The sequence below is a fragment of the Sminthopsis crassicaudata genome, chromosome 1 (genome assembly GCF_048593235.1).
Source record: "Sminthopsis crassicaudata isolate SCR6 chromosome 1, ASM4859323v1, whole genome shotgun sequence".
Taxonomy (NCBI): domain Eukaryota; kingdom Metazoa; phylum Chordata; class Mammalia; order Dasyuromorphia; family Dasyuridae; genus Sminthopsis; species Sminthopsis crassicaudata.
This window is the reverse complement of record NC_133617.1, coordinates 279,485,795-279,512,851: the sequence shown is the minus strand read 5'-3', so window position 1 is coordinate 279,512,851 and position 27,057 is coordinate 279,485,795. Positions and strand designations below refer to the sequence as shown.

Below are 27,057 nucleotides of genomic sequence, written 5' to 3'. Positions count from 1 at the left end.
CACCTATTACTCCATAGATTTATATAATCCTATTCAAATTAACATATCAATAGAACATTGAGGTGGAAATACCTAATAGTCATGTATACTGATCATGTAATAGTCATGTATATTGTGGTCATAAATAAGTCAGACTCTCATCTTTATCAAAAAGTTTCACATTTTGCCATCAATCTTTCTTTCCACTTCAACAGTTGATCTAATCCTTAGTGGCTTCAGCATTCCCATATACAATTCTTCAAACACCATGAATGAATTCATCTCCTCATTTCCCAGGGACAATATCTAATCTAATTCAATAACCCATGGAATAATACTATGTTAAATCATCCCTTCAATCCAAACTTTTCCATTTTTGAGATCATGAATACTGAAATTCCCTCTCCAATGTAAATTTCTCCAATTTCTCTTATTAGATGTGAAGATTCCTCTTATTTCAAATCCCTTTATTTTATGTTGTTTTTTTTTTCCCTCATCTACTCTCTCTTTTATGGAATCATTTTCTTTTCATCACTGTCTTAACCAATTCAACAAGGTGCTCTCATTTCTCCTCAATTTCCTTACCTTTTTATTCTGTTATTGCAATCTTGCAAATCTTTGATCTTGTGTCACTCATCCTGTGAATCTTCTCCAGTCCAATCCCCAAACTGTTAAAGCTATTGAAGATAGTCACAAAACCAAATAAACTTCACTTATTACAAATATCTATCACCTAATCTCAATTGTACCCTCATTGGTGCAGGGCAAATAGTTTCATTCATCTCTAATATTCACAAATGGAACAACAACAACAAAACCCTTTAATTCCTACTTTATTGAAACAATTGAGGTAGACCATCATGAGTAACCCTAGTACCACAACTTGAAACCTTTTTCCATCCTTTTGGGCCTCTCCTCATTCATTCCTTCTCAGAGGGTGAGATGACTTTTATCTATGCTAAAGCTAACCATATATTTATGCCCTTGACCTTGCAGCCTTACTTAGAAAATGTTTCATTTTTGGCACCTCTCTCATCTTCAATTTTGTCTAATTCCAGGCTCTTGAGAGTTGCCTTTAAATAAGATCAGCTGTCTCCCATCCTTAATTTTTTTTTTTTTGATATTAGCATTCCATCTAGTTATTTTCCAATATTTCTCTTCCTTTTCATTTTTAAATTCTATAAAAGCACAGACTTTATTCATTATGTTTACATCTTCATTATCTACTTATTCCTTAATTGCCTATAATCCAGCTTCCAACTCTATTCACCTAATTTCCAAGACTGCCTATCTACTTAAAAAATTCCTTTCTCAAAGGCTACCTATGTACCTTTGACAACTATGGAGAAGGGAAGAAATATTAACTAAAAGAATAAATGTGATAATTTTTAAAAATCAATGAAAAGAAAGGTCAGATAAAATTAAATTTTTGTAAGCAAAATCAAGATCAGAAATTATTAGGATTTTTTTTTCATTGAATAGCTCTGATTAAAGTCTGATATCCTAGAATTATGTACATGGAATTAAGGGAAGTGTATTAAGTCAAATATACAAGGCTAAGAAACTAATTTCCAAGAGATAATAATGAAGAATAGATATGAACAAACAAGTTTTCAAAAGAACAATTTGCAAATTATTAACAACCATATCAAAACACTAAATCACCAATAAAAATGTAAATTAAACAATTCATATTTCAAGACATACCCAACAAATTTTTATCAAAAGATGAAAAAAAAAAAAAAAGAGAAACAGTGACTATCAAGGGACTTTGAAAAGACAAACCTGTTAGTATACTTTTGGTAAAACTAAGAATTAGTTCAACCATTCTGGAAAAGAAATTAGAATTTGTAAAAAACTTCATTATTATTTATATGCTTTGGTGAAAGATTCTACTTCTGGACATATACCCCAGGAAGTCAAAAACCAAATACAAGTCCCATATATCTCAAAATAGTCATAATAGTCACTTTTTGTGATAGCAAAAGGTTGAAAACAAAGTAGATACTTATCAGTTGAACAATGGATAAAAAAATTGTGGCATATGATATGATGGAATAAAAAAGTGATGCTGTAAAACCTAAAAAGTTTTGAATGAATTAATACAGAGTGAAGAAAACCAGGAAATCAATATGTACAATGACTACACCAATGTAACTTTAAAAAAAAAAGACCAATTTAAAAAAAATTATAATGGCCAATTTGAGATAAGATGAATAAATGTACATCACTCCTACAAGTCTGACTAATCTTTCTAACTGTATTTTCCAATCTTCTTTGAGAGTCCATCTATAGTCATGTCTTGCTTAAGACACTGTTTGGTCTTCTGCTCTTTTCTTTTTTTCTTTTTTTTTTTTCTGTTTTTTTTTTTTTCACTAATGAACTACTATAATTTCATATATTCATTTATTAACTCTTTGTAGCTGACTCCAAATCTATGTATACAGCCCTTATTTCTAATGAATCACAACTCCATTTAACCAACTACTTCCTTAATATTTTTTTTCTGGTAGACCTGCCAACTCTTCAAATCTAACATGTTCAAATCTACTCACATCTTCTCCATCAAATATGCCATTCCTCCAGACTTTCCTATTTCTTTGATTATACCACCATTTTTCCAGTGTCCCAGGCTTGAAACCTCAGTTAATTTTATATATTTTCTTCAATTAACAAAAATCTATTTTCTTTTTCTCCCATTCCTGGTGGGAAAAAAAAGGGAAAGAAATGTCTTGCTACAAATATTTATAATTAAATAAAAGAAAATCCCACCACAACAAAAAAATAAATGCCTCAATCTGGAGCCTAAGTCTATTATCTCTGTTAGGTTCTTACTAAGTGCTAATGAGATAATGAGATATTAGGTTCTTATTAAGTGCTAAGTCGGTACACATTCTAAAGTTGGGGACATGGCTATATTTATTTATCTGTTTGTTTTGTTTATTTATTTTCATATATAGTTATATACATTTTCTAATAGCAACATGTTAATATTTTCTCATTCAAAAAGGATATAGAGCATTTTCACATATAAAAAATACTAATTAGCAAACACATCTTTACATGTAGTAGGTCCCAAAAGTCTTAATTAATTTTATGCTCAGAGATTAAAGCTGTCTTGAAAGTTATAAGACACATTCTACATGAAGGAATATGTTGTGGGAACCAGAAACCAATATTAAGTGTTAAATTGTGCAAACTAAACAGGAAAAACATTCTACTGAAGTGATGACCATTATTATTATCAGTACTAGTAGTAGTAATAGTTGTTGTTGTTGTAGCAGTAGTAGCAGCAACAGCAACAGCAACAGCAGCAGCAATAGCAGCAGTTGGAGTAAGAGTTGATAAAATAGCAGTAGCAGTAGCAGCAGCATTTTTACTAGGAGTGGTGATGCTATGAATTCCCTATGTGGAAATTCTCTCCACTAATGATGAGTTGATTATCAGTTCTTCTGTGTCATAGCCTTAGTGGGTTGCCTGAGGACAGTTTAATAAGTTGCCATTTTCCTGATTTAACTAATGTGTTTAGGTTTTGAAAAGAGACAGCTTGAGTGGTCACTGAATTCCTTATCCAAGCATTTGCAATTATGGGTTTACCACAAGAAATAAAAACAGATAATGGACCTGCATATAGTTCTAAACATTTTGTGCATTTCTGCACACAGCATAAGATTTTACACACTACTGGAATACCTTTTAATCCACAAGGTCAGGCAATAGTAGAGAGAAGAAACAGAGACGTTAAAACACTCCCCCAAAAACAAAAGACAGGGGGAGCCACAGGTAGCCCTAGAGAACTTCTAAATTTAGTTCTCTATACCATTAATTTTCTAATTTTTGACAAAGATGCACTATCTCCGGCAGACAGATTTTATAACCCACCACAAGGGCAGTGTCCAGTGCAAGCAGCTCCACTGTCCTTAGATAATTTCCAGGTGATGTGGAGAGACCCAGAAAGTGGTGAATGGAAGGTTCCAGATAGGTTAACTGCCTGGGGGAAAAGGTTTGCTTGTATTTCTTCAGATGGAGAAGGAATCAGATGGGTGCCAACGAGTCGTATTTACCTTGTCCATTGGAGAGAGACAGAAAAAGAGAAAGACCTCAAAACAAAGGAGAAAATCTAAGAAATATCTGACACTGAAAGAGCATGGCTAATAAGAAGACTGTTAAAGAACTTTAAAACCAGCAGGAATCATTGGATTTCCTAAGACAAGATGAGACTAATGGACAATGGACTTATGGACATTTATAAATTCTCAATTTATGTTTATTTGATCATGTTATTTGTTACATACTTCTAGTATGTACTATGTTACTATGTGTTTATGTAATCTATGTAATTATGTGTAATATTGATGGATTTATGTTTCAAGGTCATGACCACCCTATGTTCTAAATCAAAAGAAAGGGGGAGATGTTAGGTTCTTACTAAGTGCTAATGAGATAATGAGATATTAGGTTCTTACTAAGTGCTAAGTCAGTACTTAACAATTCTCTAGTTCCGGCCTTTACTGGGAGTTTTACTTCTGTGAACTCCTAGGGAGGAGCTTACATGCTTAGGAGGAGCAAGTTCATTGGTTGTAGTAATTTTTCCCAGAAGCCCTTGCGTTATCCCACGCCCATTCTTTGGGAGGATAAAAGAGGGCAGCACTTGAGAGACAGAGAAGAGTCTCTGCTCTAGGTCAGAGTTGGAGTGGCTCTCTGGAGGAGAAAGAATCTTGTCTGGGCCAGACCTGAGGCGGCTCTCTGGAGGGAGATAAAGAGTCTCTACATGACGTCAGAATTGGCGGCAGTTAATGACAGCAGATCTCCTCCCAGAGAGAGATCGGCAGTTTCTGGAGACAACAGAACATTACAATCTCTAAGAATCAGTTTTCACTCTTTCCTCCCCTTCACTACCCACATGCAATCACTTGCTAAATCTTGTTTCTTATTCCCTCTTCAAAATCTTTTATTTTGTCGTCTTCTTTTTGAACTTTAGCCATCCTTGTTCAGCATTTTTTCTGTAACACTATAACTGTCTCCAGTCAGCCTCCCTACCTTCCACTCTTTTCCCCCTTACAATCTAACCAATCAGAATAATCCTCTTAAAGTATCTCACCCCAATCACTACCTTACTTAAAATCTTAACTGTTTCTTTTGATTCTAGAATAAAATATAAACTTGGTAGTATGACATGTAAGGCTTTTTATGATCCAGCCTTTCTTTCCAGAATTATTTGTCTCTTCACATATTCTGTTTCTGTCAAATGAGCACGCCAACTATTCTCTAAATCTATAAACTGTGTCCTGCCTTCATGCATTTATATTTATTATCCTTGTCCCTAGAAGATATTCCTTTGTCACTGTTACCTATTAAAGTCTTCTCTTCCTTCAAATTTCAACTCTGATGTCTCATGACCAGACTTCCAAGGTATTTTCAAGTTCTATTCTACAATCCTATAATTCTTAGGGTAGCATCCCCTGAAATCTCCACTGAGCTAAACTGACAGTGTTTTCTCCTTGAATTTCTAATTTACCACCATTAATATTTTCCTGGTAGTGTACTTATCTGTGGTGATGTGTTATGTTCTCCTTAGTAGAATGTAAGTTTCTCAAATGTGGATTCTATACTTTTTAAAATCTTTTTTTTTATTCCTCCATATTGGGCTTAATCCTTTGATGAACATTGTAAACATTTAGTAAATGAAATTTTAATTTATTTATATAATTTTCTAATAGTGATTCTTGTCATATTTCTGAGACTTTCTCTTTAAAAAACTATAAAGATATAACGAAATAAGCAAAAAGCCGAAACAAAAATTACTCTTATCTCTTCTATTTTATCTTCGTTTCAATGGATATTTGAGGGGTCATTCACTTAGAGTAGATGTTATGTTCTAAGACACTTTTATGTGGAGAAGAATAAGAGAAGATTTAGAAGATATGATAGAGAATGCATTGGATAATTGTAGACAATACAAGACCTAAAGATCAAGAAAACTTCTATATCACAAAGACTTTTAGAATCACTAACTCCACATTTGGTGTGATCTGAAACTTTTCTTGCACTTATCCTTAACAAATTATATATTGAATGTTTTATAATCTACATTTGACTATTTATAATATCTTCCTTATATTGAGGAGGAAACTGTTTTATCATTGACTGATAATATAATTAAGGAATTCTTAGATATAACTATATTACTGTAATTAAAAAATACATTCCTAAGGAATGAAAGAATTCGAAATTGCAATTCTTAAACTCCTTTCAATATCTATCTATCTATCTATCTATATTTTTTTTTTTTGGAAACTGTATAGAACAAGATTGATATCAGAAGACCAGATGTAGCCAGATGTTATCCTAATTTTTAAAATGAGTGGAGTAAAAGGTGTCTTGGGAAACTAAAAACCAACGAATTTGACATCCATCTTTGACAAAATTCTAGAACTAATTGTTAAATGGATGACATGTCAGCACTTAGAAATTGGAACAATGATCACTAATAGCAAGCATGGCTTCAGTTGACAGGTTTACTAGACAGGTAAATCAGGATAACTTGTGGACAGAGTATCTGGATTTCATTAAGGAGTGTGATCATTTTTCACATTCTTTTGGACAATATGGAGATATGTGAATTAGATGGGTGATTGGATTTTGGTGGAGTACATTTGTAACTGGTTAAATGACTTTTCCCAGGGAGTGTTAATTAACAAAAAGAAAATAGAACATACAGAATCAGTCCAGAAGGAATTTCTTGTAATGTCTTAAGGCTGTGCTCTCAATTCTTTTTTGATCAACATCAACATCAATGATTTGGGTCAAGTATGATGGTGTGTTAATAAAATTTGTGCATTTCACATGAAGTGAGAGGATTTGCTAATATGTTGAGTGATTAGATGCTTCAGGGATCAGTAATGAGCCTCTAAGAAGAGTTTGATAGGTTAATACAATAAATAAAATCTAATAAGATGGAATGTTATAGGGATAAATTGAAAGTTCTATACTTGGGTTATAAAGATCAATTGTACATATATATGATATGGGTAAAAAGTACCTTATACAGAAGAGGTATCATAGGTTTAGTTGACTGTGCACTAAATACAAATCTGAAGTACTAAGTAACTTCCAAGAACATTTTGTGTCTTATTTTTTAGAATAGCTGGTGAAACAATGGGTAGATTGCTAGATCTAGAGTCAGGAAATCCCCTGTTAAAATCTGGTCCCAGAATAACATCCATGTGATTTTGGGCAAATCACTTTACTTCTGTTTGCCTCAGTTTCCTCAACTGGTAAGATGGGAATAATAACATTATGCCTCTTAGGGTTTTTTTGAGGATCAAATGAGATAACTAATATTTGTAAAGTACTTAGTATAGTACCTGGCAAATAGTAAATATTTATAAATTATATTTATTTATTATAAATTTATTTCCTTTCTTTTCCTTATGCTGCATTAAGATAAGCATACTGTTCAAGACAAGGAGATTAATAATAATAATATCAATCAATTATAGATCACCTTGCATATGTTACTTCATTTAACCTCATAACAACCATGGGAGGTAGGGGATATTAGCATTTGCATTTTATAGAACTGAGGCACAGGAAAATTAGGTATCTAGGTGGTGCAGTGGATAGAATACCAAGCCTAGAGTCAGGAAGGTTTGAATTAAAATCTGGTCTCAGACACTTGCTAGTTATGTGACCCTTGATAAGTCAAATAATCCTGTTTGCCTCAGCTTTCTCAACTGCACAATGATCTAGGGGGAAAAAAAAAAAGGCAAACCACTCCATTGTCTTTGCTAAGAAAACTCTAAATGGGATCACTGAATCAGACACAACTGAACTATGACAAAAAGATTCAGTGAGTCGTCCAGAGTCACACAGTTAGAATCTGAAGTAGAGATTGGCCTGAGGTCTACCTAATTCCAAATCTAGGCTTTAAGTAACACTATGTCATCAAGATGCCTGAGTAATACAGTACAGTAAAGAAGTGCACTATACTTGGAATAATAAGAGAAATGGTCTCAAAGTTCACCTCCCAATTTTAGTAAGTAGATAACCATGGGCATGACTCAGAGAACAGGGTAATAAGGAATCACCATTATGTAAACAATGTTGCTTCTATCTGAAACTCAGTTTCCTATGGGATGAGGATAATAATATCTAAGCATTTATTGAGCACTCTAAGGTTTTCAAAGTGCTGTATCAATATTTCAATTTATACCCCAACAACCCTGAAATGAGGCAGATAGAAGTTGAGGGACTTACACTAAATTTGAACTCAAATCCTCCTGACTCTAGATCTAGAACCTAGCAATGTCAAAGGGGAGAAATGAGGACTAAATTAAATATTGTATATGGAAGATGCTGTCAGTCGTAAAGTTACCGTATGAATACTTGCTATTATTACTTTTATAAATCTGATTATCCTCTTGCTAGACAGATCATCTTTGATTATAATGTTCAGTTCTTAGAACCAAATTTTAAATTGAGATATTGATGAGCTAGAATGTGTCCAATGTGAAATTTGATAGCTTTCTTCAGATATTTAAAGGGACTGACCGATCTTCAGGGGCTGAAAGGGACATTAAGTTTATCCTTGTGGTTCCAGAGTTTAGAACAAGGAATTATGGGAGAGAAAATAGAGGGACAGATTTCAGCACAGCACAAAATGAACTAACAAATCTAGGAGGTGTTACTTTCTTAAAGTATTAATTAACTTCCCATTACTGGTTATATTCATGGAAGGCTACATGGTTACTTCTCAGTGATGTCATATGGAATATTTTGATGATTGATAATAATAATTGTAAATATGCATGTATTATTTTAAGGTTTACTAACAGCTTCATGTACATGGTCTCATTTAACCTTCACATCAACACCATGTAGTAGATGCTATTTTTTTTTCCATTTGATAGATAAGGAAACTGAGACTTGATCTCCTTTCATAAAAGAAAATGATATTCATTTTAATATAATTTTAGAATAAGAAAGGAACCTCCTTCTCTTCTATTTAAGGAAATTGAGCGCTGAAAGAGGTTAAATGGGGATATATAGCTTTATTTTGATTTCTGTTTAATATCTGTAACAGATGGGATGCTGGGAAAAGAAAGATCTTACAGGCTTCACAAAACTTCCATTTCAAGCCTTATGTTTATTTTATGGGAAAATTTTCCATTGATTGTCTTCAAAAAGGAACAGAAAAATATTGCATTGAAAATTAGACAACAATTTAAAACTATATTTTAGTCTTAAAAACACATCATTAGGTGCATACAGTAAATTGATAAGTGATGTACTCACCTAGAAGGATTTCCAAAAGTTCCAATTATTACGTATTTTCTTCTCTATGTTGAAAAAATAAAAAGACCAAATTTCTAAGAATTGTCTAGATATAAGTTAAGAATGAAGCTATTTTTAGAAAGTTCTTAATTTTTGGAAAGAAAACAATATATGCTAATATTTATTATTTTTTTTCAAAAATGAAACAGAGATAATATATTTTAATACATATTTCAGTATTTGATATTACACTATTTAAAACTTTATTAGCAATTAAATGCCACATGATAAGAAACAACTAGTACTTAAAAACCATGAGCAAGATTGCATTCAATATGATTTTAGTGTGAAGTACATTTTATTGTGTTCTAATCTTTACAAATTTCCTATTTCTATATAGTTTTGTAAATTATTCTTCATTTGATTAATGAGATTGTTATTCTTCAGACATCAGATTCAAAAATTTTTTCTGTGGCTACCAGTGGGAAAGTGACATACAAAAAAAGTGAATGTGGTATTGTTTGGGCTGCATCAAGGGGTTGATAATATATTTTCAGGAATCATCTGGAGTATTTTGTTTGGATTTGGTGGCTACAATTTAAGAAAAATTGATTATATACAGAAGAGTGGAAATAAACCAAAATAAAAAAAACATTTAAGTCTATATTCTATGGATAGATTGAGAAGACTAGTGTAGAACTGAAGAAAAGAAGTCTAGAGAGTTATGGTAGCTTTCCTGAAGTATTTGAAGATCTGTTGTGTGGCAGAGGGATCAGACATATTGTATTTGAAACTAGAAGGCACAATTAATAAAAAAAAAAAAAATAAGAGTTGCAAAGAAGCCAATTTAAATTTGCTGTCAGGAAAAATTTTCTAATAATTAGAATGGACTTAAAATATAATAGGCTACTTTAAGTAGTTGCATTCCTTTTGTTTTGGAAGTTTTTCAAGCAAAGGTTGGATGACTATATTTTGGGATTGTTATAGTGGGGTTTCATTTTGTTATGTTTTAGAAAACATGGCTTCTGAACTCCCTTTCAATTCTCAGATTCTATGATCTACATATATACATCTATTCTTCTTGTAATAAGAACAAAATTTCCCCCAAAACAGATGAGAGAAGCCTAAGAAGAGATTAGTTTGAGATCCAGCTAAATAAAATTATTCCCTAAATGCTTATAGATACATACAGAAGAAGGCAGGAAACTGGCAGCTGATAAAATATGTCTGCCAGCATTTTTATGTGATTTATTTTCATTGGCAACAATAGTGGAACCACCACATTTGGACTCTACCCAAAGTATGTACTTTATTGAGAAGTGGCAAGTGCATATAAGAAAGTGAAGCATTCATTTTATAAAACTTTCAAGTATTGAGTCTTCTAATATCTCAAAAAATAGCCAAGGGAATGGGGGAAAAGACAAATAATTCTGTTATTGATTATGCTTTCTATAATATCTTTGAAAATCTTCCACATTTCATTTAATTAACATATTCTCAATTTTAAACTTGAGAAGGGAACAGGTATATTTTCCCAAGAAGTTTTCTACAATAGACTACATTTTTAATCAGCAAATGATTAAGCATTTAGAGAATATGAAATGAATAATTTACAAAACAATATAGAAATAGGAAAATTTTTAAAGATTAGAACACAATAAAATGCACTTCACACTAAAATCATATTGAATGCAATCTTGCTCGTGGTTTTTAAGTACTAGTTGTCTCTTATCATGTGGCATTTAATTGCTAATAAAGTTTTAAATAGTGGAATATCAAATACTGAAATATGTATTAAATATATTATCTATGATTCATTTTTTAAAAAATAATAAATATTAACATATATTTGTTGTTTTCTTTCAAAAAATTAAGAACTTCCTAAAAATAGCTTCATTCTTAACAGATAACTAGACAATTCATAGAAATTTGGTCTTTTTTTTTTTTTAATCACTACTTTTTTTTTTTTTAATCACTACTTTTTTTTTCCAAGATAGAAGAGAAAATAAGTAATAATTAGAACTTTTGGAAATCCTTCTAGGTGAGTACATCACTTATCAATTTACTGTATGCACCTAATGATGTGTTTTTGAGACTAAAATATAGTTTTAAATTGTTGCCTAATTTTCAATGCAGTATTTTTCTGTTCCTTTTTGAAAACAATCAATGGAAAAAATTCCCCATAAAATAAATATAAAACTTGAAAATGGAAGTTTTGTGAAGCCTGTAAGTTCTTTCATTTGATTAATGAGATTGCTATTCTTCATCAAATTTCAAAAAAAAATTTTTCTTTCAATACTCTTCCATGTCAAAATTCTATTAATCTCTACCTCCTTCTTTCCCCCCTTTCTTCTCCCTCCTCTTTCTGTTTCTTCTCTTTTCTCCTTCTTTGTATATACATAGGCATTTAAATACATGTACAGTAGTAACTGTAATGCTTTTTAGATGATTGGAAATAGGGCTCAAGAGAATGTCAGGGAGGGTTTCAAGTTTTTCTCTTCTCTTAAATAGCCAAGTCCCAAAATTAGATTTTGTAGAAAGGATAAAAGACTACAATGCTTTGTTCTGCTTTGTTTGAGGACGTGACCTGGGAGAGAAGTAATGCAATCAAAAGAGAAATAAATTTAAATCCTTTCTGTTGTCACTTGTGTGATCTTGGAAATGCCCCTGAACTTCCTGGGCCCATTTCCTCATGTGGAAAAATAAAACTATTCTTTAATATCTCTTCAAGTTCTAACTTTATGACCTTATGTTATTTTGTCACCAAAATGCCCTTTCCTTGGTACCACTCCCTTATGTGTGTTGTCTCCCCCTATATAATTCCTTGGGGACAGGGATCATTATTTATTTATTTATGTACCTGCCCATTTATTTATTTATTTATTTATTTATTTATTCATTCATTTATTTATTTATTTATTTATTTATTCACTTATTTATTTATCTATCTATCTATCTATCTATTTATTTATTTACTTATTTATTTGCCTGTCTGTTTATTTGTTTATTTGTCTGTTTGTTCATTCATCCATTTATTTATTTATTCATTCATTCATTCATTTATCTATTTATTTCATTTATTTATTTATTTGTTTATTTGTTCATTCATTCATTCATTTAAAGGCTTTATATCCATTTGGAGATAGAACATAAGCTTCACAAACATAAGATAGGGAGGGATTTTGTCTGAAAAAGGATTTGGGTGTTAGAGTAGACTGCAACCTTTCATTCTATAAATGTGTTCAGGATGAATTTTCTTAGCTAACTGAGAAAATTAAAGTAATTCATAAGCAGTTAAATTTAAAAAAGATAAAAAATATTTAAAGGCATAAAAACCTTTGGTTATACTTAACACTAGAAAGTTTAGCATTTTATATGTATGTGTTTGAATTCCTTGAAGCCTTTTTATCTGTGGCAATTTTTAAACATGTTTATCCATAAATATTTAATATTGTTGCTACTCATAATGTTAGAATCCTTCATTTTTTCTTTTAATATTTTTTACACACCAACTTTACAGATTTTACTAAACTCTTCATCATCTAAAATTCCATTTTTGATCTGTTAAGTTTGAGGTGCCTTTGAGAAATCCAATTCAAGATATTCATTAGGCAGTTGGTAATATGGAACTGGAATTCAGGAAAGAAATTAGGGTTGGATATGTAGATCTTAGACTCACATGAATAGAGACAATAATCTAATCCATAAGAACTGATAAGATAAAGTAAATTAAAAATCGTGAAAAAAAAAATGGCACAGGATAGAGATTTGGAAGATATGGTAGCTTTTTAAAAAACAATGGAACATATTTTGATAAGGATACCAGAAGAGAATAGAAAGACTTTTGCAGTAGTAATCCACAACAGATAATTTTATCCATCATCTTTGCTATTAAGTGGGTTGTTCCTTATGCTTAAAAATGTGGTTCTTCCTAACTCTCTTGCCTTTTAGAATCCTTAGGCTTCTTCAGAGCTAAACAAACTGCCTCTTCCTACATAAAATATTTCCTGTTCCCACCTTAGCTAATATTCTCCAACCCTTGAAAACATGTAGCACATTGCCTAGCACATAGTAAATAAATGCTTTCTGATTGATGGATTTATAGAACCAGAGAACTAAATTCTTTGTGGATCTATTCTTTGTGATGAACTTATGGAAGGACATGGAGTCACACAGGATGGATAGCCAGCATGGATAGATTATGAGCTGTGTCATTGGAGAAACATTCACAACAGTGAAATGGCAGATCTATTAGAATATACTGCCTCAGATAATTGATGAGAAATTTATAGTCAATTTGTATCTTGCCAGAAGTTCCTATTCCTAATCATGCAAATGATAGAAAACAGTGTTGGTTCCATATGATTTATCTCCCTAAAAAAAAAGGAAGCATTTAACTTTCAAATAATTCATTATATCTACAACATTAAGATTAAAATAATCTTAATTTTTCTGTTTTAAAGAAAAGAAGATATACTATGAAGGTTTGTGTGACTGGTCAATATTTTTAAAAGAATTGTTGTTTACAGTGATTCTTTTTCTAGGGGTCATTTTTTCATATTTATGAAACTTAATTTTTACTAATAAGTAACATTAACAATATTATTGATTCTCTCAGAACTGCATCTAATTTTCCTCAAAACCCCAACAGGAAATGGCTAGCTTTTTCCATTTGTTTGTTTTCTGTAAATTTTAGGTTAGCTGATTCTGGTTTAATGTGTGTGTGTGTGTGTGTATCCTATGGCTCTCTGGATATTCATGGATTTATATATATTAAAGAGATTATATCTTTTTCTAGTTAAAACAGAGCCAATGAGCAGCAGTGAGATTGCTACTACAGCAGCAGACGGGTCTTTAGACAACTTTTCAGGATCAGGTATGAAGCAAAACTAAGTGCTTTTTCTTCTTCCTACATACTAAGAGATAAACTACTTTACTAATCTTGAAATTTTGCACAGCTCATCTAAGTAATATAGCATTGATAATTTAATGGATATTTAAATATTGTGCCTAAAAATCTACCTATTGGCATTTACACCAAAATTAAGCCAGAGAGATTTGACTTTGCTGATGGTTTCATGATAAATAATATGTGAAAGGGAAGACCCTTCAGTAAATATAAAGAGTATAAAATTAATGGAAATAGGTACTCTTGTGATAGTGAATATTATGGAATAAGAAGTCTATGTGGTGACATTTATAATAGTTACAAAGGAAGTATGTGTTTCTTGGCATAATAAAAACAACATCATAATCAAAGATTAGATATAATTAATGTTTGATTAAGAAGCATTTCAGAACTTTTTTGGGGGAAAGGATCCCATGTTAAATATAAATTTGTGATTCAGATGGATCATGTCCATTTAGAAAAAGGTATGTTTGTTTACAGGAAGTACATTTCTAAAATGTGCAGAAACAGTTATGTGTAAATTAAAATGATGTTGGATCAATAATATATATATATATTTTTTTTTTTGAATGTTTCTGATTGTTACATTCTGAAGTATATTCATTCTAATGCTGAATTTGTATTCCTCTAAAATGTTAAAGAACATATCACAGGAAACAAGAAATTTAAGTTACTTTTAAAGTAAGCTTAGCTATAATTATTTCTGTGTCATTGTAAACAAATGAGAATTTATATTATATATCTTCTGATGTTTTAGAAAGAGAAATTTGATAATGTTCCTATGGTTATTCATTTCAAAATCAATGGATTCTTGCTAGGTCTGGATGATAATTTGGATGACCTTTTATGTTCTTTTCAAAACAAGTTGTTTCTTCTACTTTTATTACATTTTCAACAGCAATTTGTTTTGTTTACATTTGAAATATATACAAAGCTTAACATTCTGTTCTCCTAACAATCACTTAAAAATATAATAACAATATAGTTAGTTCTCTATGTGTGAAGACTTGGTAATGCTTAGTTAACACTTTAGATGCATTACTGTAAGTATGCAAATATCTATATTGCTATCCGCATTTTTTTCCCTTCTTTCTAGCAATTGGAAATAGTGGCTTCAGCCCAAGACAAACACATCAGTTTTCCCCACCACAGATATATCCTTCCAAGTAAGATGTATTTTCTCTTAATAAATTTTTTTAATGAGAAAGATTTTACTTAATTTCAAATCATAATTGGGTACATGTGTGAAATGATAATTTAAAATCAAATCTTATTCTTCAGGGAGTTTAATGTATTTACTTCTTACTAAAAATAAGAATTTGCTTTAATTATTGTTAAGAAGTATTTTTCTTTTCTGTAGTACAGTCTGTTACAATGTCAAATAGCAGAATTATTATATAGTTGTTACTCAGAAATCTTGCATGTTTCCATCTAATGCATGGGCTTTCTATTTTCTGTCATTTCTGACAAATAGCAGACCATACCCACATATTCTCCCTACCCCTTCCTCACAAACTATGGCTGCATATGGGCAAACACAGTTTACCACAGGAATGCAACAGGCTACAGCATATGCCACATACCCACAGCCAGGACAGCCATATGGAATCCCCTCGTATGGTGAGTACATTATTAGCAGCATTATGTAGTATTTTATGCTTGTATATTTAAAAGATTCACTTAAGGGAGCCTTAGAAAGTCTAAGCTCTGAGTCAAATTTTTGGAAAGTATTTTCTTACTCTTTGGTTTCCAAATTCCCTTCAAGATTAATCTAGTATGTATTGATCAAATTATGTGTTGATTTTTTGAATAGTATAAGTGACAGGTTCCATAGTCTACATGTACTCTTTAAATTATTATTTTTCTTTGCATTAGCCATTTAATATTCTTCCATTTTATTTTTGCACTCATAAAATACCACTTTGTGGACTTTTTTTTCTAAGAAAAAAAATCAGTAAAGTCTCTGGTAATAAGGCACTTTCTGTATTTTTCAGATATCCAGCTTTTATTGGGGGAAGTAGAAAAGAGAGTTAACAATCTCTATGTATTTTTCTATGACAATATTATCAAAAGTCAGAGTAAACAACAGTCAGAAGAATGAAGCAAACATTATTTTCTACAATGTATTTTTTTGGGAAAAGCAAAAACAGGAAATGTTTGAAGATCATGTATCCATTCAAAATGTTCTTATTTGGAGATTTATGGATAACTTTGGTCTGTGTAAAAATAATGTATCTTGGGATTTACTTTATCCCATATGAATTGTAAACTATTTTTAAAAAATATTCTACATTTAGAGCAAGCATTCAATATGAAGTTTTAGACGTTTTGGAAGTGCATTTTTGGCCATTTTTTATCAAGTTATCAATTTAAATATTGATCTATTTAATGTAGTAGAATCAGGTTTAAGAATTAGTAATGTAGACATTTTAGTTACTGTCTACTTTTTTTTATTCTTCATTTGTCCTGAGTTCAATGACAAATATTTTACTTTTAAGTTTTTTTTAATTATTAAAACTGTAAGAATATAATTTAGAGATACAAGAGGAATAGAATAAAAAGTTTTGGTCCAAGTCTGGTTCTTTCAATGCTTTAGGAAAATTCCTTGATTTCAGCATAATGAAGTTCCCCTTAAAATAAAATAAGAATAAGAAGATTGCCATGTGTTTTAGATCTTAAGGGTAGCTTTTCTTTTAATGTAAAAGAAATTTTTTTTCGTTTTCCCATGTTCTTCCTTTCCCTCCTCCCACCAAAATAGTTCTTCAGAGACTTCTTCTCTTCACTAGGCTGTGACTAAAAATAATTGCAAATTTATAATTACTCTTAATCAAAGTCCAGATGTCATGACTGGGTCTGATTGCTACCAAATTCTAGTACTGACCTTGTGATCTTTGATAGCATCAGGAACCATTTTATGATGTAAAAAATGCACAGAGAAGCAGCATGGTATGGATAGAGTCAGTCTTAGACTCCTAACGGCTTGAATTTAAGCTCTATTTCTAACACCAGATAGATAACTTTGGGCCCTACACAGCTTTCTAAGACTTTAAATTATCCAACAATTGATTTCTATTCATAGAGTTTTGTAAGTCAGATTTTCTTATAACAATAAGGGAATTGCCACATTAATGAAATCAGATATACAACAATAAAAAAGCAGATTAAAAATTCCCATTTTCTAATATGAGCTCTGATTTAGGCAAAAGGGGGATTCAATATTTGAAATACATGGAAACTATATAAAGAGGGAGAAAGGGAACTGTTGACAAATATGTATTTTATATACATTTTAAAAGATTGTATGCTTTGGGGAGGCTCAATAATATGGTAGAAAAGTAGTTTTCAAATCAAGAAGATCTGAGTTCATGTTCTTCCTCTGAAGCTTATTCCTTTTGTGACCATAGGCCATAGATGTCACAACTCCCCAAGCTATTGTATAAGGAAATAATTCACAGAAAAGTTGCTTATATGTATCAGAAGGACATTCCACAATTATCTCTCATGTTATTGAAATAATAGATATGTTCTTTCTTTTCCACTGCCTCTTCTCTCCCCCCCAAAAAAATTAGGTAAACATTTTTCTTCTTTAATCCATCATTCTTCATTATTTTAATATAGCATATGTGTTCCAGGAAAATATTAAAAGGAAGATTGGTTACCCTTTTACTTAATTCTGTGCATAACAAAGCTCCCATTGAGTTCAAAGAAAAATTTTCTAGTAAGATCACATTTATTCTGGGCAGAGAAAAATAGGGCAATCTGATGCACCCATTATTCTATTTTTAATGTTCGTTTGGTGGGTAAAGCAGCTAAGGATTTTGTCACCTCCTATGTTCCCAAGTTCTAAGTTAATAGACAGCTGGCAAGAAGCAGGAGTGACATTTCTGATCATGCCTTGCTTAATCTGTAATAGTTGGATTTTCATTTTTGACTTCATCCAAAATCCCTTTTAATAATAACATAAATAAAATCAAATAATAGAAATGTCCTTTTCAATGCTTTAAAAAATAAATAGTACATATAAATCAAAGTTCATCTGTTTTTAATTATTATTTGTTTTGTAAAAGAACACAAATATGTATAATTAAGGTAGATTTGTTTTTCAAGAGGACAGATTTTGGGTGAAAGAACTTAAACATTTTATATATTATATATTCTATTTAGGAGTAATCCTTTATTTGAACTTGAAAGTATAATTATAGCACATCTTTGCAAATTTGCATTTCCTTTATTCTTAATAAAACCGTATAACTGCTACTTGTTGGTTTATGACTAAATCATTGCTAGTTATATGCAATTGTGTTTCTACCAATTTTTGAATCTGAACAAATAGATAAGCTATTACTAACTGATTTAGGTGCATTGTGGGCAGGCATCAAGACAGAAGGTGGATTGTCTCAATCACAAACACCTGGACAGACAGGATTTCTAAGCTATGGCACAAGCTTTAGTACTCCTCAACCTGGACAGGCACCATACAGCTACCAAATGCAAGGTCTGTATATACTTTGGCATTGTATTTGCCTTGATTTCATTTGCTTTGGGATGGGTATGGGGAAACAAGCATTTATTACATACCTACTATGTACTAGGAATTTATACAAAGCATTTTACCATTATCTCATTTAGAACACTAAGCTAAATTCTGTAATAGTAATCATGTACTCATATAATATATGACTAAATTTAACTATTTTAATACATGGAGAATTTTCCATCTCTCTTATTAGCATACTTATTAGTGATTTCAACCTTATTTTCTTGTTCAGATGCATTCCCAAGTCAAAAAAATATTTTGATAAAATATTTCCATTATAATGTTAGATCCTTGAGAGTGTGGACTATTTTTATGTTTTATGTTCTTCGTATAGTACCTGGCACATTGTTGTTGTTGTTGCTATTGTTATTGTTAATCCTTCATTATTGAAGAAGACCAATGGCATTAGGAGTGTAATGTCTTGACTTGTAAGTGAATTGGATTTAAAGTTTAAGTGAGGCATAGCTTTGCAAAGCCCTAAGTCTCATTCTCTCCTCTCAAGTCAGAATCAAGGCACTGACCCTGGATGTTGTGGGAGACCTTGGAATTTTTAAACTAAGGTCCTTCCCAAATTTCAAAAGTTTCTTGACTTGGTTTTACTGTCATTGCCAATGGAGTTTTGAAATTTGTTCTCTAATTCTGTGATTCTTTGTATTAGTATAATGTTTCTATAAGGTAGAAATACTTATACAGTTGAGATTGTTGAAAGGTATTTTCAAAAACCTGGATATTAAATATTAATTTTTTTTTGCTATATGTAGGAATTATCACTTGAGACAATCAATTTTTGATGATTCTATCTAGGTAATTCTTATATAAAGGAATTTTTGATGATTTCTCTTTTAAAAATACCAATAATACTCACTATATACTTAATATGAAAATGCAATTTAAAAATTTTGGGAAACATTTAATTCTCAGAAATGAACTAGGTAAGAATACAGAGATTTTAGTCATAGGTAGAATAGTAGTAAGAACTTGGCATATGAGTTCATATCTTGCCTCTGGATGGTTGCTTGGTTATTGTCCTTAATTCTCAAAGAAGACAAAAATGACACTTAGTAGTTATGTAACCCTTTAGCAAATCACTTAATCTCTCTCAGTCTAAGGTTCCTCATCTAAGAAATAGGGGAAATAATACTTTTTACAGTACTCTTTCTTCTGGAATGAATTGTGTGAAGAAATGATTCTCACCATATTAATATAGTTTAAAAACACAATCTGATATTTTTATTTATCTTCTAGTCTTTTATTAATGTGCCAAGTTAAATGCTTAGTGGATATGGTTCTCCAAGGTAGCATAAAATACTTATTTTATTACTCAGTACAGATCATTGAAACCTCAGAACATCTTCTGGAAGGCACCATTTCAATTGCATTACAAATAGCCAATTGGGCCTTGCACTTAACAGATAAATCTCCTAATTGAAGGTCAGTCACTATAGCTTAGCAACATGCATTTATTGGATACAATAGGGCAGTGACTAATTCATTATAAATATAGGCAATGCTTCAGAATTCTGTTGTTCTGCATATAGTAGTCTGTACAGCAGTATTTGCAAAGCCTTCCTATGATATGAATTCTAAACTTCTTCTAGTAAATTACAATGGGAAGAAATATATAAAACTTGTACTCATTTTGCTAAGGGGAAAGGGAAAATGATATATTTTGGATAGAGAGAACTAGAACAATAATTTTATGTATGGTAAGAATTCATGTATATAAACCCTCTGCATCTGCTGATGCATGCAAATCAGCAACTATAATTCAGATTGTAAAATATATATATTTAGAGAGTTTGTTTGTGCTAATCTAACATGAAAAAGTAGACCCACTATAGGGTAACCCCAGGGTAAGCAAGATCAACAGGTAGATAATAAGCAATAACTTTGTGCTAGGCATTATTGTTGTGTGGTAAATATATAAAACATGGAATAAAAAAAAAACTCAATTTGTACCAAAAAATACCTTGATACTAATGAATTCTAAGTAACTTAGAAAGGGAGCATCAGCAGGACAAATCTAATGTAGGAGGTATTACTTCAGCTGAGCTTTGAAGGAAGCTAGGGATTGTGAAAGGCAGGAGGCAGAAAAGAGTTGATTCCAGGTATTGGGGACAGTTTGAGTATGGGCATGAGAATAGGCATTGGATTGTTGTGTATGGGGAAAAGCAAATTAGAAACAAAGTTGAAGCATAAATTGAATGAAAGTGGACAAAAAGGAATAAATCTGGTATAAAAAATTTGAGCTATATGATAAAGGCTTTTAAGTGCCAGAATAATTGGTAAACATGTTGATGAAATTGCATATATGTGTTTAACTGTTCCAATGTCATGTAACTGAATCATGCAGTAGCATCAAACAGTGCTTTGCCATTCATTCACACATGTAACTCACAGTAAATGAACAAGGATGTGATTTTTAAAAAAATTATATGGAGTATTTAACTGGCAAAGATGAATCAGGAAAGTAAATTTCCCAAGGGAAGGCTTATCCACTACATTCTGGATGGGCTAGTTCCCTGTAAATTCTCCCAATATAGGAATTTTTACTATACAATTGATAATAGTGGAAGAATGGATTCATGTTCCTCTCTGAGGATAGAAAGAGGCTACATGGAAGCCCTTGCTATCATTAAGTTCATTTTGTAATACCTATAAAATAAGTTGAATGGCTTAGTAAAGCAAAACAAAAACTTAATTTTTTAAATATTTTCTAAACATTTCAAAATTTCTCTTTCCTTAGCAGAAATTGGAGTGGGGTGTGCATAAGTATTGCATTTTTGGTCTATTTATTTCCTTAACACACACATACCTCCATGTATTGACAGTTTGTTGGGATTTTTTAAAGTCTTCATTATATGTGATGCCTATTGAAGTTGTTCAGTCTTTATTCTCAAAGAGTAATAATGATACCATAAAAGTATTATCTTTATTTTATACATGGATTGAATTTAAGTGAGGCAGAGTAATCAGCCTCATTCTCCAAAATCATAGAAATCCAATGACAAGACAAAAGTTAAGACTACTGGTTATGATCCAGGATGCACTGAGAGACCTTGCTGGGAGGCAAATGCAGAGGAATAGAGTTTATGTGATGGGGGGAGGGAGGGGAAGGAGGAAGGATAGTCTTAAAATAATTTTCATTTATACATCATTATATATTTGTTCATATGTATATGTACGCATATATTTATATTTAAGAAGTACATATTTTATCATGCTGGAGAGCAATTTGGAGTTATCCAAAGAAACAGGCTAAAATGTCCAAATTCTTAGATTCAAAGACTCCAATGTCAGTGATATGCTTCATCAAAGTCAAACATGGAAAGAAAGATACTATATATACCAAAATATTGATAACAGCACATTTTGTAATTTTTACTAATGCTTTTTCCTCTCCCTTTTCCTGGGATCCAGTTCCTGTAAGAGAGTGAAAAATAGTTCAGCAAAAGTAACTGACAAATCATTGAATTTATCAGTCTATGCAATGTCCTATGCCCATATTTTTTTTTATCTCTACAAAAAAAACAGAAGATGGCCAATTTTTTCTTCTCCCTCAGAACCAAGCTTGCTCATGATTTGATGCTCAAAAAGTTTTGCTTTTTTCACTTCCATTTACATTGTTATGGTAATTGTATATGTTGTTTACTTGGTCCTACTTACTTTGTATAAACTCATATTTTCTGACTACTTTTCTTCTGCATATTTACTATTTCTTCAAGCCCACAATATTCTATTATATTCCTGTACCTCACTTTGTGTAGTCATTCCTAATTGATGATGAGCTTTGCTTCCAATTCTTTGAAATTTAAAATGTTAAAAAAGATGTCATACATACCAAAACATTGATAACTGCACTTTTTTATTCTAGCAAAGAATTGATTTTTAAATTTATTTTTTAAAATAAATCTATTTTTTAAATGACATTTTAGACCCTCTCATTGGATAACTCCAAGTTGCTGTCGAGAGTGATAACATATATATTTAAATAAAAATGAACATCAATTTTATAATTCCAGTAATACATTTTGATTTTGAAATTTGGAGTACTATTGGATGATGATGAAGTATTAGAGATCTGCTGACTATATTTGAATAATTTTTGTCAAAATACTAAAGCCAATAAGATTGTAAATTTACCCTTAAAAGTATATGTGAAAACTTTATGTTTATCATCTATATAAAACCATGTGGCATAGATAGATAAACTATAGAACAAGTGGAAAGATTTTTAACAAGGATTTTTAAGTGACATAAGCAAGAGAAAAAATTTGATTTTTAAACAGCCCATCTGGCCTTCATAGGTTTTTCCCCAGAGAGCTGAACTAATGTCTGCCACATATATTGTGCCCTGATGATAGACATAGCCTTTGGCAAAGAGGCCAGTGAAGGAAAGCAAATGGACTTCTGTAGAAAATACACAGGAGACAACAGCCTCCTGCTTGTTGATTAAGTATTAGGAAAAGATCCTCCACATGGGAACTACAGACAAGCCCCAGCAGGTTCCAACATTCTTCCTATCCTTACTGAGATTCCTAACTTTAATGTGGGTCCTTGTTCTTTGCTAACTAGACCTTTGACCTAAAAGTTACTGCTTTTATCATGTTTGAAGTTATAGCTGGGCAGTTTAATCACTAAAATTCCTATTTTATTTTATTCATAATGCTTCAGATTTCTTTCTTCATAGATAATAATATACCATATATATCGACACAATTCATCTTAAATGTGAAATCAAGTCTTTTTTTTTTCTTCTATTGTTACTTGGCAATCATAATGGGTGGCCCAAACAGCATCTTCCAAGAAGGCTGTTTCTTGTTTGTTACGGTTGGTAAGACTACTACCCTTTCTCTGTAGGAATCAGTAATATTTAAGATGAAAGAGAATTTCTTTGTGATATGCTGAATGATAAGTCTATTTATGTGCCATTTTAAAGCATTTACCTAAATAATTTCTCAACTTGAGAAGATAACATTTTAAAAATTCAACTTTTGGATATGATACTTTTTCTTTCATATCTTTGCTTAATTATAAATCTTGAAACACTATATAAATATGTTAGTCTCCTTATCATTACTATCAAATATCTTGATTTCTTCCCCTTTTTGTTATGATGAATATCAGTAATCATAAATGCATTGTCCATAAAAATGAAATGTGGGGTCTCAAAGTTTTATTCAATGTAGTTTTGGGAAAAGAGCTCCTCCCCCAATTTTGTTATTACTTTGCTCTTGTGACCATGGCTGAGTTACTTTAAGTTGAAAGGAATTAAGTGCCTTCTATGTGCCAGGTACATTGATAGTGATTGGGAATAGGAATGTAACGGTGAATATTGTTTTAAATTCAAGGAAAATAGATTCTACTGGTACCCTACTTAATTATTCCATAACTATTTCCCCAGGTATAAATTGAAGATTAAAACACTTGTCCAACCAGACTTTCTGAGAAAAGTATAAATTGCACAAATATAATGTCATACCCTTGGTGGGAACATTTTAATAAAATTGGAATAAGTAATCTTAAGTTTTAATCATAACATGGATTGTGACTGAGTTTCAAAGGCTATCTGCAAAGTAAGTATGGAAGTCCTCCTCAGATCCTCAAGAAAATAAGAAGCTTTAGGCATTGTCTAATAACAGACTGAAATCTTAGATTGTAACTGTATTAGAAGAGTCTTATCACCCAAAGGTTGGCCACCAGTCATGGAATTAATCTAGCTATAGAAACCTAAAAAGAACTTTACTGAGGTTTTTTTTTTTTAAAAGGTTATAATATGGGTCAGTATGAGGAATGCCTAATTTAAGAAATTCTGAAGTATCACAAGGCTTGATATCCTCAGAACAATAGTGTCTGCAAACTAGTTATCTATAGGAAATGTCTGTTTGACTTGGACTTTCAAAGATCAGTCTTATCTGTAACAATTTCAAACACTTTTGTAAAGTATATGCCTCCATGTTTTATGTCTTGATATTCATAACCAGAGAATCATTGGATAAATTGTCTCTGTTGTTACATTGTTCAAGATATTTTATGTGATTTTGGTATATGTAGGAGATTCACTTGGTTGAAGGTAATCTTTTAAGGAAACAGTGCCAAATTCAAATATACATTGGCACCATTAATCCATACATAAGAATCCCTATGAACCTCATGTTGATAATAGTTTTAAAATGTAATATCTATTTTGTTAAGTATTTCCCAATTATATTTTATTCTTGTTCTGGCTATAGGGGGGAGGCCCGGTGATTCATGTTTGATACCTCTTCATCATGGTCTAAAATGAACTGAATGCATTTTACAGTTAATAAACACTGAATATGATGGAACTTGTATTTTTTATCTTTCAGTAAAAAGCTTTCACATAATTGTAGTTCACTCTGAAATTTCTTCTGGAGGAGCTATCTGCTCCCTTCTAATACCCTCCTAAGATACAAAACAAAACAACATATGAGTGAAGAATGTTTATTGTTCAGACAATGATATATAACTAGACAACTCATATCATTGGACAGAAAGTGAGTTATATCCTGAAGAGGACAAGAAGTAGAAATTAGTTCTAATTGCTGCTTAGAGGTTGCATGTTTTTACCTAACACAGAGGTCTACATTTTTTAATACCATTTTTTTCTGTTGCTATATGGTTGTAAGTTATAGATAGTAAAGCTCCTGAAAGAATTGAATTTGAGGACCATTGAAATGTCAGTTGATATATTCATGATAAATGTGAACAACTTGAGATGCATTATAAATGAGGAATTGTAAGAGAGAAATATAAAGAATGGAATCTTAGAAATACATAACTAGGAAAGATAATGGGTCTCTCACTTGAGAGCAAGGGACAAATGATGGCTAGCCCACATACTCCATTATTGTATTTGTGATGTCAGAAATTGAAGGATATTCCTAACATATTGTGTTCAATAAATGGGAGTCACATAGGATGGGCAGGCAGCGATGAGTTATAGTACATTTTTTCTCAGTCTCTCAAATCTCTTTCTCATAGCAATTTATTCTCCAACAGTTCAGCTAAAAAGGTAATTTTCCTGAAGCATAGCTCTAAGTCAACCCCTTATCCAATTCTGTTAGCTTTATTTGTCTCTCCAACTAACCCCCTGTTTTTCCTAAGGCACCCACTCCTTTTCCAAGCTTTCTACTACTTGAACATAGTAATCAAATAAATACACCTATACTTTGGGAAATGACAAATGAACTCTCCCCTGAAACCAACTCACGGATAGAAATTCTCTTTCCTAATATATGATCTATTATATAGAGAGATAGGTAGATAGATATTGCTATATAGATTGTGCATGTATACACACATATAAACGTGTTTGTGTATGTGTATCTGTGTGTGTTCCCTTCCCTTAGAATATAATATTCTCAAGGAACAGTACTCACTAGCTTTTGTTATCTGTATCCTTAGCAGGAAAATACAGCTATTCTAAAACTATAAAAAGAAAATGGAGAAATAAAAATAAAATAAATAAAACTAATAATTTCTGATTCTTCCTACCTTGATGGCTTTTTGTTATTATTTAAATAATACTGAATTTTAAATTATGTAATATTTGTGCCTAATACTTAATTTGGTTTGCCTAGCAGTAATTTGTATCAAATATGTAAGTAGTAGTACCTCCTTCTCATTCCTACCTCATTACATTTTTGATAGGATTATATAGGATAAGATTTATTGATGAAGGTAGATTAAAAAATATTCCAGACCTTGAAATATGAAATTCTTTAAAGCATTCAACAAATTGATGGACTGTCAAAGGAGGAAGTAGGTTCTTCCTCTTCAGAAATCTTCATGTGAATTCTGAATGACCTCTTCTTAAAGATGTTACACTGGGGATCCTTGGGCAAGGATGTGGTAGATTAGATAGCTTTATTAAATTTGCAAATGATAAAAAACAACTAATTGACTTGTATAACCAAGATTCAAAAAGATATCCCAAGAAAAGGAATATGGATCTAATCTAACAAGTTGAAATCTAAAAGAGATAAGTTTAATACAGGTATTGATTTAGCAAATCAAGTCAATAATCACAACATAAGAAGTATATCACCAGGATATAAAAGGGATTTCTATGTGGCATAGGAGATTGGATTAGGTGAGCTTTGAAATCTCTTACATATCTAAGATGATATGATACTTTTGCTGATCAACAACAACAAAAAAATCAACTTTAAATTTGTCATAAGAGAATTGTACACTTTGTATCAAGCCTTATTCTTAGATCCACAATTTGGAGAAAAAGCTCATTAGAATCATATAAAAACCCTTAATCTCATTCTGTTACTAGAATTGAGTGAAACTTTCCATTCCATTTCCATTCTATACACTCTGTGTA

At 31.4% G+C, this 27,057-nt stretch overlaps 1 protein-coding gene across 10 annotated transcripts in view; it reads left to right on the top strand.

The window, feature by feature from the left end:
- Positions 1 to 27,057, top strand: part of EYA1 (EYA transcriptional coactivator and phosphatase 1) — a 151,836-nt gene that overhangs the window by 28,951 nt on the left and 95,828 nt on the right. For 3 of the 10 annotated variants that reach the window (XM_074278861.1, XM_074278860.1, XM_074278867.1), the window contains 4 exons: positions 14,054 to 14,131; positions 15,261 to 15,330; positions 15,642 to 15,784; positions 18,522 to 18,659. In XM_074278861.1, coding sequence (XP_074134962.1) covers positions 14,054 to 14,131; positions 15,261 to 15,330; positions 15,642 to 15,784; positions 18,522 to 18,659 — 429 coding nt within the window. Of the gene's footprint in view, positions 1 to 14,053; positions 14,132 to 15,260; positions 15,331 to 15,638; positions 15,785 to 18,521; positions 18,660 to 27,057 lie in introns of all 10 variants that reach the window. The other 7 variants (XM_074278859.1, XM_074278858.1, XM_074278866.1 and 4 more) reach the window with 3 other exon arrangements.